Raw genomic sequence first — 13,475 nt, forward strand, 5'->3', positions numbered from 1 at the left:
CTACAAGAAATCTGCCTAGACGTAGTTGTCTCAAGAAACTTGTTGTAATGTAAAGACTTTACAGAATTTTTGTGAATGCCCCAACAAACTGGTGTTCCCTAATAGAAGAACTTCCTTTTAATTGTTTAATTTTTTGGGGGGGCAGGGATAGCTCAGTAGGTAGAGTGGTTGCCCCATGATCGGAAGGTCGGGGGTTCGACTCCACTGAACGGCCACCCTGAGGTACCCCTGAGCAAGGTACTGTCCCTACACACTGCTCCCCGGCCGCTGCATTGGTGGCTGCCCACTGCTTGACTGGGTGAATGGGTTAAATGCAGAGGAGTAATTTCCCTACGGGGACTAACACATACACATTATTATTGGAAGAGCCTTAGAAGAAATGAGGAGAGCACAGAGGTACCAAAGCAAAATAAAGGAGAAAGAAGGCAAGATCTTATAAACACATGACTATTATATGTGATATTAGACAAGCCTTTAAAAAAAAATAAAAATAAAAAATGCTGATTTAACTTTAGTTTCTGATGTCCTGTACTCTGATTCACTTCACCTTTACAAGGTCATTAGAAGATCATCTGGTGTGAACGTATCAAGAGTCTAGAATAGATGATAAATATATGTATATGTGCAGTAGCCCTAATATGAAATGCACATTGTCCCTCCTAGATTTAAAGGTGAGTAATTAGCTTTATACAGGGAGAAGCTCATACACAAGGTGAAAAGTTGTGTATGAGCAACCGAGCTGAAGTGAAAAACGTGCACATTAAATAGTAATACTAATAAATAAATATTTTCCTTTATATTTGTATTTTTTTTACCCTTCAGTTTCTTAATAGGTCCTTGGATACTGTGTTGTCAGACTACAGAACAGAAATCATAATTTATAATGTATTAGTATACTAAATAGTATTTTCTATTTATTAAAGCGTGTAGCACAAACCTTCATCATCACATGGTTTTGTGATATCAAGCATTTTGTTCATGAGCTCCCTAGAAATAACCGGGAATTGCAGATTTCTCATAAATAAGGTAACACAGACCTTTTGCCATATCTTTATGCAGAACACTTGTGCTTGAGTGTGTAGTCAACCCCCACAGGCTTACATTGAGCCAGGAAAAACCCTGCATCTGTTTCCATCACTCATACTGGGAAAAGGGGGTTGATCCAGAGTGAGATGCGGATTCTTGAAATAATTAAAGTGAAAATAACATTCAAAATAGAGAGGAGTGAAAGCAGGAGTTTTAATATTTGTACCTGTTGTCTCGCACAGGGATTCATAAAACAAAGAGGCAGCTGTTTGGAAAAGTATCACCGGTACTCAATGTGTTTTTCTTCTCTGTGTAGGAGGGAATAAATGTTTCTTAAAATTCATTCCAAGTTTAGCCTTCTGCTTTTCTTCTTTTATCTTCCCAGGGTGCAGTATTTCTTGAAGGTGTCAATGTGAAAGGCGTCACACAGGTCACCATACAACCCAAGTTAGGCGAGATCCAAAGAATGTGCCAGGAGATGGCCGAGTGGGACAAGTAAGAACCTTCCTTTTACCTTTCTTATTTTCCTCTGGGAAAGTGTGTGTGTCTGTTTACACATGTGTGGGTGTACTGTACTGTGCTATGAGTGACTCATTTGTCTTAAATCACCTTTTTTTTCCAGAGAAAAAATCTTTACACTCTCTGACAGGCGGCAAAGTCAGGAATAGATGTTGCTATTCTGGAGAAATATGCCGCTGCAGCTTTTTTAATGAAATTGCAGAGCATCAGCTCGACTGCAGTGACTTCCATTTCCAGGCCATGGAAATGCTGCGATTTCCATGGCCTGCTGTTAAAATTATTTTTGTTATGTCTTTGTTTGCTAATATACTAAAATCCTCACATATTTATAGTTTAGGAAGTTTTTCAGTGTGTAGCGCCAAAGTTAGTTGTTGTTCTCTTAGTGCACTAGGTTGTCATAAACTATGTTATGACTTAAGCCACAAAGTAAAGTGTCTGAGAGGTGTTTCTTTAATGCATCCAGTTGCTTTTGCAGAGATTATATTTGTTTTTGGGAACCTGTGTTTGTGCGCACAAAAACTCTGTAAAAAATGTCTTCCAATGGTCTTGAGTTAAACAATAGATTTGACTGACTCTGTCAGAGGTTATATGTCAGTGTTGCATCCCAGCTGTAATATATTGAATATTCAAGACAAATAGTTCAGATGTATTTGCAATTATCAGCTTGTTCTCTTTGAACTGATGAGAGAACTATTAGGTTTGCCAGCTGCCTGTTGGTATCCTATCATATGTATGCATATTACACTGCCTGGCCAAAAAAAAGTCACCACTGTAATTAGGCAAAGGTAAGAGGCTTCTTCTGGGTGACTCCTGCAGTGATTCATGTTTTGGCTGGCAACAGGTGATGTAACCCTAACTGATGCAATGATTCGCTTTCTAAACAACCGTGTATTAAGACATTGTTTTCACAACCATGCGATATCTCCTTTCAGAAGAGTCTAATTATTGGTTTGCTTCAAGGAAAAAAACAAAACAAAAACAACAAGGGATATTGCTGAAACTACTAAAATGGGGTTAAGAACTCTCCAAGGCATTATGTGGTTGGAGAGGATTTAAGAGTTTGAAATCATGTCATCATAAGCACCAATAGTAAAACGTATGACTATGTTTGAGAGTGAAGAAATGTGATAGTATTTTCGCATGCATTCTGCAAAGAAGGATTGGGACTAAACGGCAGCGCAGCTTAAAAAAAAAACAAAAAAACTGAAGCTAAATCAAAAAAGGCTTTAGTTTGCTAGTGAGCTTAAATATTTAAACATGCACCCATCATGTCTTGTGCCTACCATACAAGCCTGTGCATGGTGGTGTTATGATCTGGGGTTAGTCAGGTCGAGGTTAAGCCCAAAAGAAATTAGGACAGCTGACTACCTGGGTATACTGAACCACCAAGTTTGCTCTGATTTTTTTTTTTTCCCCCTTCCCGATGGCACAGGCATAGTCCAAGGTGATGATGTCAGGATTTAAATTGCAAAGGACTCGTTCAGAGAGCATGAGACATTATTTTTAACCCCACTGAAAATCTTTGGGATGTGCTAGAAAAGACTTGACTCCCTGATCATTAATAGAAGATCCTGAATGGAATAAATGTGACATTTCGTAAGCTTACCGAAACAGCCAACCAAAAATCTTCTAAGCTGTGTTTAGAGCCAGGCTGAAGATCAGGCACACATGTAAGGGCTGTTGTTGCTGTTTTTGCAGGTCTGGTTTTCCTGGTGCGCAGCCTGTGTCCATGGATAGGCAAAATTTGCGTTTCCTCGAGCAGAATCCATACAAAGTCAGCTGGAAAGCCGACGGCACGCGGTGAGTTTATGAGAAATGACTGCTTGTCTTCATGTGTCAGTACAGGTATGAGACTGTGTGTCTCTAACTTCATTGTGTTCAAAGTTCAATGGGTTTTCTTTTGTGTCAGTAGGCATACCGTAAGTTTATGTCCTTCAGAGTTGTCCATCAGAGATGCTCGTTCTCATTAGGTTTTAATTACAGTGATTTTACATGGCTAATCAGCAGGAGTGCTCTTTGATATCAGTGATGTTCCCTGCATAATTACCTTCATATAACCTGAACAGGATTACTGACTCCAGTCTCTTACCCCATATAAAAGAGAGAGCATGGGGCACTTCTTCTGTCTGGTCACATTTTAGGTTGAATTTGTTGTTTTTCTTTTGTTTTATCTCTCTGTTACGTAAAGCCAGTGCTGAGGGAAAAAGAAGTGTTAGTATTCTGGTAGTCCGCTGTGAAGCCCTGTTTCCCTCGCTGGTGCAAATGTGCAGTGTGCTGGTGAATATTTAATGACTGCAGTCATTTTAAAGAATTTTACATATCGGTGCTTTAGTTTCCCCTAAGAGAGAGACTAGCAGAGTACAGATTTGGCCTCTGACCAAGATCCCGCTAATGTGTGTAATCAGCTTCCATTATTTTCAGAACATCTTGAAATTGTTGTTCAGCTCTGCTCTGACGTTTGACTGAAGAGGGACACTGACCTCTTCCTCTGCTGCCTCTGGCTCTCGTCTGTCACCTTATTTCCCTCCAGCACTTGATTTTGAAAAGTAACCTGATATTTTTTTCAGTTGTGAAAAACAGATGCAGATAGAGGCTCCGTATGCTATGAGTCACCACTCAAGCACAGGATATATTGAGGATATAATGCACCACCTTCTCCTCAAATTTAGCAATTTAAAAATGGTAAAATACTTTTTACATTTTTAAATCCAGAGGACATATTGCTTGAAATAATATTTAAAATAATCAAAGAAGGTGGGAAAATCCATCTTGGGGAAATGTGCATGATAAAAACTTCAACTGGTGAAATAAAAGGTGTGCTACAAAAATCTATGAACAAACCAAAAGATGGAGCAAATATTAAATTGGTACATTGTCTGATCTTTGTACTATACATGAACTCTAAAATGAGATCATTCTTCCTTGTATTTAATTTCCCATTTTGAAGCATTATAGTTACTCATAAAGGATCTGTTAGACATAGTTCCTGAAATATCAGGAAGTATGTCTTCATGGTCTGGTCCGGTACAGTCTTGACTTGGGCCAAGAATTCCCTAATAACAAATGTTAAACTACATATCAGTATACAATGGATACATACCTGTCTGTCGGACACAGGAATTTAGAATGTATGACATTTAATAAATAGATGATTAATGGAAAGTGTATTTTTATGTCTTACAACACTCGTTTTGGGAGGAAAAACATGAAAACCAGCCATAATGATTTAATTCTATTTGCACTATTAGTAGTGGGAGGAATGCTTGCATGTATGGCATTCCCATGTGTTTAACCTCATTTAACTCAGAATAATTTTTATTGTTACATGTTGTGGCTACTTTTTCTGGCTAACTTCAAAATAATGAATTTAGGGCATTTTTACTGCTGTCGCATGTCAAAACTGGTTAGATTTGACCCGAACAGTATCTAAGGGTTGACTTTGCTATTGCTTGCCCTTTTTAATAATGTGTTACTGTCATAATTGATTATGTCTTAATCTGCATGTGCATGTGGTTCTAAATGGCTCACTCTTGTCTGAGAAATACTGAAAACAGCAGTGACCACAGTGATCTAGAGTTGATAGTTTTACACAGACGGTGCTGTGGTCTTACTGCAGAATCTGGCTTTGTATGGTTGATGTAAGTACTGTGGAACACAGGGTGAGTGTGGAGGGCTCTAATCCCATGTATGGCAAATTTCTAGGCCAGTGGGTTGGTAAACAAAGTAAATTCTTCTGCTAGTTTATTTCCAACACCACCTGATTTATTTATTGATTTATTTTTAACAGCGTCGACTTTCCTGAGCTGTTTGTTCATTTAGAGTCTGCAGATAATCCAGCTGACTGCTTCTTTTAGATCCTTTGGGTGGCTTGCTTGCTTGTTTTGACCTAGTTAAAAAGATAGTAGACTGTTGGAACAGATTCTACCCTAGTAGGATCAAGACACATTCTTCTGACTGAGGTCACAGGAAAGTCACAAAGTATTCACAGACACTTATAACTTTGGTCTTTCATGGCGTTTGTTGACAAAAGGAAAAATACAAGATAACACCTTTAGCTTCAACTATAGTGTGTTTGAGGTTGAGGTGAGCAACAGCAGCTTGCTGTCTTGGTAAAGCATATATTGGCTTGGGCTGTGTTACAGCCTCCTGTGATACAACGCTGTATTCAGCCAGTGCTTTGCTAGATTAGAAGTGAAAGTGATTTCTAAATCCTAGCTGTAATGGGATGACTAATTCAATTGGTGTGATCCAGTCACTTTATCTGGTCTTGATTTCATACTTCCTCTAACCTCAGTCAACTCTTTCTTAAACTCTCCTAGTATAATTGGAGTGCTGGAGGTCCAACTGTCATGTTTGGGTTGTCCTAATACATAGGTGTCAAACTCTGGCCCGCAGCCTAATTACATTTGGCCCGCGAAGCCATACCAAATTACTATTAGAGCTGGCCTACTGGTATTATACAGCTAATATATATATCGTTTAGTATTAAGCTTTGCTTGTTCCATATTCAGTTTTCCAGCAAAACTTGTTTGAGTCCATAAGAAAAGATTCATTCTTATATCTGGAGGAAGATTTTTTTTTTTCTTCAATAAATATTAATGTTAGCCCGCGACTTTGTTCCAGTTTTGAATTTTGGCCCACTGTGTATTTGAGTTTGACACCCCTGGACTAATACATTCAGCTCCCTTTCAGTTACTGTTTTTTCGCTGCGACTGCTTTCCAAACAATTGGGGCATCATGTAAAAGAGGAAGCTTGGAGATGTTTCGTGTAGAAGTATGATATAAAAATGTTGTCACTTTTCAGCCATATGAATTAATGTCTATTTCTTGAGTTGTGGTAAACAATGTGCCCCATCTTATGTTAATATATAAATAAAAATGTTTTCTGGCTTCTTTTAGAATACCTGCAAGTTCTTGAAACTTGTTGACACTCGGCTACAGACATACATATTTCTTATTCACATCCTGCTTTGTGTGTGCGTGTTTTGCATGCGCATGTGTGCGAACAACATCAGAATGCAAACCACAGCATATTTACACGGCAAAAGGTTTGATATGGTAGACTTTGATGGTCTTTGTTGTCAGCATAGCGTCAGCCTGCTGTTTGCGGTTCTCGTGCTTTTTCAGCAGTTCTCTTTATTTATCATTGTTGTCTTTTTGACACACGGTGCATGCAGTACGTCTGACAAAAGCAATGGGGTTTTTTGTAAAAGGATCATGCAGCATTGTGGATATTCACAACGCAGTCTTCGCTTTGGTCTACATACAAGTAATAAAGTTGCGCTTGGAAAAGAGAGGCTTTTGTTCTCTTTGCGAGGAACAGCCTCTTCTGATGTTACTTTATTCTCCAAAGCCAAGGGATGGATGAAAGCAATCGAAAATCATGTTTCCTTATTAGTGCCCGTGCTTTTTAATTTATCCAGTAAATAGCCATGTGTGTGTCATACAAGTTTATCTTTTGTGTGTGAAATTGAATTTACACAAAAGAAGTGATGATGAGAGGCGGTTTGGTGAGAAATAGATTTTTCTTCTTCTTTTTATTAAATCAGTGTTATTAAATTCCAACAGTGTAGATCTTCATTGAATCTGGACTGTAGGTTGGACTGGACAATATTAGTGGACTGTGATTGTGAGTCTTCTAGAGGGTGCAGAGCAGGGCCATGGCTTAGTCCTTGATGAATTTAATTGGTGTGACAAGTCTGGCTTCAAAATAAATGTGGCAAAAAACAAGTAAATGTTTATTGGCTTCTTTCCCCTCTCTCTGCACAAGTGCAGTGAGCTAAATGTTTTGCTTCTTGTTGACGAAGAGTTGAATGTGTGAATAATCTAATGAACAGTTAAAGGAAGTTGCAAAGTTTTAATGTAGACATGACAGTGATGAAAATGTTTTATTCTTCCTTTGCTGGTTCTTGGAGTCTGTTGTATTTCTTTACCATGCTTGAGTCAATATTGTTCCAGTAGCAGTAGTCAGAAAACCTAGCTTTGCCTCCAGTAAGGTGTAGTCATTCAGTTGTTCCATTTAGAGTAGAGGATCATTGTTGTAGTGGTCACAAATACACAACAGTGGGAGTACAGATTACAAGTTCTACAATTCCAACAATCCCACTCTTGCATTGCAAAGCTGGGATTGTTGTGACTTGTCCAACAATCGAGTGGCAAATCTGACTCATGTGGGAGCACTCCAGCTGAAAATTCCAACTGGCATCTCAAATTTTTGGCTGTCCACTTCAAGTGTAACACAGCATTAATCTGTTTGTCATATAATTGCCATGATGTGCTGTAAGATCAGTGGTACCTGCCTTGGTGATCATCAGTATGAAATGGGGATGTGTCCCGCGGTGATTCTTACATTAACATTCAATTCCCAAAATTTTCAAATGCAACTGTATAAGCTTTTTTATTTATTTATTGGTACTGTAGTTGTTGTGGGCAGCATATGCACCCAGATGGCAATTCTTCAGGAACTGAAGGGAGCATACAAAAGGATCTAGTCTGCCGTTACATGCTAAAAAAGGAGAAGATGCAGAAGGAGGTCCACAAGCACAGGAAAAAATACAAATGGAAGATGGCAGCTAGTGCACCTGCTGCACTATGCTTTGGTCCATTTACCTCAGAAGGCTTCACCCCAGAGTGGTGGTGGCAGATAATTGTATTTAACAAAATATTAATGTGTGGTGTCCTTGTATTGATATAATACTGTCAAACAAAGTGTAGTGATACAATAGTGTATATTTTTTTTTGTTTCATTTTTTACCCACTCCTGTTGTTCACCTTACAAAATAATACCTAAACTGTTTTTTTGTTTCGGTGTTATAAGGATAAGATTGAACTGAAACGGGAAAAAGTCAAATGTTGGAGCTGGGAATGACATCACTCCCGATTTAAACACGTTCCAGTAGCAAAATTGGAGAAGCTAGATTTGTTTCACTGATTTGAGGTGATATAACTAATTTCCTTCGGGATTAATAAAGTATTCTGATTCTGATAACTATTGAATTCCGACTCGGAAACCTGGAAATTCTGACTTCCATGCAACACACTTGTAGCTTTGCTTTGACTCGTTAGTACAAAAGGCAAAGTAAATTATGGAACTGCTTTGCTGTTGACACATTCATTTGCAACAATTAAATATGCAATTTTGCATTATGTTGGATGATAATTGTAAGTAATTAACTAGGTGTCAAAAACGCATGTATTTCTACTGGTATTGGTACTAACTACTAAATTTCTGATACTGTGACATCACTAGTATGAAATCCCTCCGGTCATTTTGGTCCTCAGCACCCCCTACATCAGTGGTTCTCAAACTTTTTTTACTAGGCCCCCCTTTGTTTGACAAGAAAAATGTTCGCGTCCCCCACCCGCACGCACGCACGCACGCACAAACACACCCTCCAACCACACACACCCATATTTTGCTCCAATGCGGTTTATTTCACACCTCAAACATTTAGTAAACAATTAAGTAAATACAAGTAATCTGCAATAAATTACAGGTAGTAAGAAAATGAACTACTAACTCCTTTACACTACGTCCACACCAACACGGGTATTTTGAAAACGCAGCTGTTTCTATGCGTTTGGACCTTTCGTCCACATGTAAACGGCGTTTCGAATCACCGGAAACTGAGATTTTTTAAAACTCCTTTTTTCCGTTTACGTGTGGACGAGGAATACAGAGTTCGTCTCGCAACGTCAGAGGTATGTGCCTTTTTTCACGTCACACTGTGCACCACGTTATTGTTTACATGAGATGAATTGCAGATATTCAGATTAACAGTGACAGTATTTTGTCTCTATCTTCAGGTTTTACATGCTTACAAACACACACACACACTTACTGTCATTTTATTTAGAAAGGCAGAGGCGTCACGGTGTAATTATTTTACGTGTAGTTGTTTTTTTTTCCTGTGTAATAATATTCAACATTGATATCAATACATTTTTCAAAAAATGCCTCTCTGTGGAAATTGGTTTAAAAACATAAACAGCTGTGGGATACTGTTTGTCCGGGATTTGAACCGGGGGAACAAATTGTGGCAGGATCAGCCTGATATTATTTGTATCCCGTGTTAACTTTACTGTATAAAGAGCTAACATCTCCAAAATGTCATGAGTAGTTAGTCATTACAAGAAGTGTTTGTGAACTAAAAATCAAGAATGTGTGATACTGTTTGTCCGTGATTTGGAGAGCCCAGCGCGTGCTCCCGACGAAGGGAAAACCAATTATGCAGGGGAGACCTACCTCGGCACTTGTGCAGGTGAAGCCAGAGGGAAGATATGCTTCACCATATTTTCTAGTCTTTGGCTTAGAATGAAGTTGGTTTGGAATAGGGCTGTGCGATATGACCAAAATCTCATATACCGATATAAGACCTCTATCGTCCCGATAACGATATAAATCACAAAAATGTAACATTTTCTGTAAATTCTGTGAATCTCGGGCAGCTCAACTTGCCTGAAGTGTTTCCAGCTGGGCGCCGTATACCTGGAGTCCAGTGTTTTAACCGATGCATGAAACTACACATTTTTAGACACAAGTTGTAACAGCCGCTGTTTTTTTTTTTTTTTTTTGGTTTTTTTTTTTGTGTGAGTGTTTATTACACGGCGTGCTGCGGGGAAAAGCCTGTTCTAACGTTTGAGTCTAAGGTTTATTTCTTAGCACCTGGCGGCTCTTTTTAAATTCTCATCCGTAAACACTGCATACTCTTTCACGTGATTCAGCTCTTATTGTGAAAGGTTTATGTGGAAAATAAACAAGCGGACACGCGTTGGTTTTACCGTCATTGTTGTTAACGACAACGCATACAAACAGGTACTTGTCCGTCCGTAGTGTGGTTATATTAAATATAAGAGAAAGAGAGAACTTTAAGAAATTAATATAGCCACTACAGTGACCATCAAAACGATGAAAAAATATTGCCGTAAACAGTTTATTTTGTGACACCACGAAACAAACGATAGCGTAAAATGAAACGATAGATGTTTTTATATCTTCATCCGATATATATCGTTATATATCGAACAGCCCTAGTTTGGAAACATATTCAGCTATGCTTCATCTCATGCTTTGCGTGTGTGTGGGAGCCCCATCAAACACCAGTCCATTACGCTAGCAGTGTCCAAGCGTTGTTTTTGCTTTTTTCCCTTTTCAATGGCTCTGCGCCCCCCCTAGGGGCCGGGCCCCACACTTTGGGAAGGTCTGCCCTACATGTTGAATTCCAGATGTTTCTGCCAGGGGCGAAGGTTTGCCCTTCTCAAAACTAACACCAATAGATTTGTGGTCATTTGTTCGATGTGCTGCTGGGGTCTAATTCTAAAATTTCTCAAAGGATAAAAAAAAGTATACATAAGCAACAGCAGGACTTGCAGTCTAAGATGATGGAAGATTGTCGAGTTGGTGGGTTTTCATTAAGATGGCAGTGGTAGGGCGTGATCTTAAATTGTCATTCTCTTGATGGATTACATGAAATGTGCAGAGCATTTCTTATTAAATGTCCCACTTTCTTTCCAGTGGCATTTTTAAGGCCTGAAATGGACTTTTAATAGGAAATTTGTCTCTCCAAGGTGGCCGTGAAAGATTTTTCTCTTTGCATATTGCTAGGGGTCCTCACTTTAGTTTTACATATTCTTAATCCCTTTGTTACCCTGGTGAGGATAAAAAAAGTTTCCAATTCTAATGAAAGCAATTTTTACTTTTAAATGAGTAATTTCTTTTTTTTTAAATATCACATGCAAGTATAATTTTTTTTTTACAGGAAAAGGTTAAGTGAGGAAGAATGTTAATTTTCAGCAGCCTGTAATGGTCTAACAGAGTTGCTGTCAGGATCAAATCGGTGTTTCTGGCAGTCTCTTCTCATGACTACAGGGCAACGCATCAACATCTGTGACAGTTAAACTACCTCACTCAGTACCATGATAACATGCGTGACGGTGACAAAGTACTGACGCTTCCCCACTCACCTAAAAATATTATATAGCTTTTCTCGATGCAACCAGTCATACAGTGAGGGGGAAAAAAACAAGACTAAAAACAAACTTGTCACTTGCCTGCAATCTGCCAAGGGAGGTGGCTTCTAATGGGCTTTGGAAAGACAGCAAAATTAGTGGATTTGCCAAGAGGGGAGACATAAAGTGAGTTGGGGTTTTTTCACCTCTTCTTATACAGCCTTCTGTCAGGGCTAGATTGGTTTGTGCCCCAGAGATGAAGGGCAAAGAGAAGGGAGAGAGCCAATTATGTTCTTAGGCATTTAAACAAACAATGTTGCTCAATTTGGACTCAAAGAAACTGGACTTGAGAAAGTTTTGGACTTTTTTAATTGTCTCTTTAAAGTCCTGTTTCATCCCTGATTACCACTCCAGTGATTTATTTAAAGAGAGGACACCAATCCAGTGTTTTTCTTTTACATCCCAGATGAAATAATGTCAGTGAAAAAGACTTCAGTGCCATCTTTCCCATTTTTTTTTTTTTGGCTCTTTGGTTTTCTCCGTAAGACTGCCAGTGTTTTATATAACAAAATAAAATAACACAAAGATAAAACATTTATTCATTAATTCAGTATGCTTAATAAATAATTACAAATGCATATGTGTGTTTGTGTTTTATAGTTTCTGTTTGTTATTTAGTTAATTTCTTATTTCTTACTATAACACACAAAATCTTTAAGTGTGTGTATCTGTGTGCCTCCTGTGGGGCCCACACAGTCAAGAGTTCAGCTGCCAAATGGGATTAAAATGTGAAAATTATTATCTATATCAGAGTATTTAAATCAGATTGATATCCACAAAACTTCAGTAATGTATTAGGTATTAAGGTGCCATCAGATTTCCAGGCAACCACCTCACAAATGGCTAAAATTGGGGGTGGGGTCTTTGTTTGTTGTGGTTTTTTGCCTTTTGTGGACAGCACAGCAAGCTGCATTGTATCGTTTTAATTTCACAGAAACATCTCATTTATATTAACAGAAGCTGACTTTTACATGATATATAATAAGGTCATCATGTGTTCTACAACTACCGGTCAATTAGCTGATTTTACTCTTTCGTTTCTACACCCTTCATTTCATAACCAACAGCAAAAACAGGCCAAACAACACTGTAGCAAGGGCGTGTACTAGCCTAGTGTCTGTGATGCTAATGATGATAATAGACTGCACCAAAATTCTGTCTTGTAAGTTATTGAAATTTTGTTTCAACAGGGAACTTGTTGTTTACATTACAGGAATTTATTCTTACTGGTGTTCAGTAAGCTTTAAATTAGGGCTGCTCCTCACATTTAATTCACTAGTCTCCTAGTCAATTAAATGCATCCCCAAAAAATGTTTAACCAGTCAAAAAAAACCTGTCAAAATTGAGCACAGTTAACATTGTCTATACAATTATAGTGTGTGTAGTTTTTGAACCCATAGTACTGGGTTCCTTAATCCTTGCCCAAGTAGTGGGCAACAATAAAGGATTAGTTGCCTTTGGCTGCATATGTAAGCCTCTTTATAAAAGCTTAAATTTGTAAGTATTTAAATAGTATTTTGAGTCACATGAGTACTGCATCAAGCAAACAAATACAATATGTACATCCATTTGTTTTGCCCACTTTTTCTTTTTTTGCGCTTCCGTCTAAAATGAGAAATCACCCCGCCCTCCCTATGGGGGAAAAAGAAAGCACCGTCCCTTGAGCAGCCCCTTGACACATCACTAATGATGTGCAAAGCTGTTGGATCTGATCTAAACCCTCCTCTGGAAATCAGCTGCTGTCAGTCATGCCTTGTAGACTTGCAGAGCCGATACAATGACCGTCTGTGCCTCATTAGGGCCAAAGAGTTTGGGGGATGTGGCTCGGGAATGCGCATAACATGCGAAGCACCCAGAGAGCCGAGGAGGAGGTGGGCAGAAGCATCCACTTGTCTGAATAAATGAGCATATTATATTTCACA

At 38.6% G+C, this 13,475-nt stretch overlaps 1 protein-coding gene across 1 annotated transcript in view; it reads left to right on the top strand.

The window, feature by feature from the left end:
- Positions 1–13,475, top strand: part of rngtt (RNA guanylyltransferase and 5'-phosphatase) — a 113,933-nt gene that overhangs the window by 14,682 nt on the left and 85,776 nt on the right. The window contains exons 7-8 of the mRNA XM_085372042.1: positions 1,412–1,521; positions 3,244–3,345. Of these exons, the coding sequence (XP_085228168.1) occupies positions 1,412–1,521; positions 3,244–3,345 (212 nt within the window). The remainder of the gene's footprint in view (positions 1–1,411; positions 1,522–3,243; positions 3,346–13,475) is intronic.

The sequence above is a fragment of the Diplotaxodon limnothrissa genome, linkage group LG15, assembly GCF_057381915.1.
Source record: "Diplotaxodon limnothrissa isolate DT_005_m linkage group LG15, D_limnothrissa_male_GT1.1, whole genome shotgun sequence".
Classification (NCBI taxonomy): Eukaryota; Metazoa; Chordata; class Actinopteri; order Cichliformes; family Cichlidae; genus Diplotaxodon; species Diplotaxodon limnothrissa.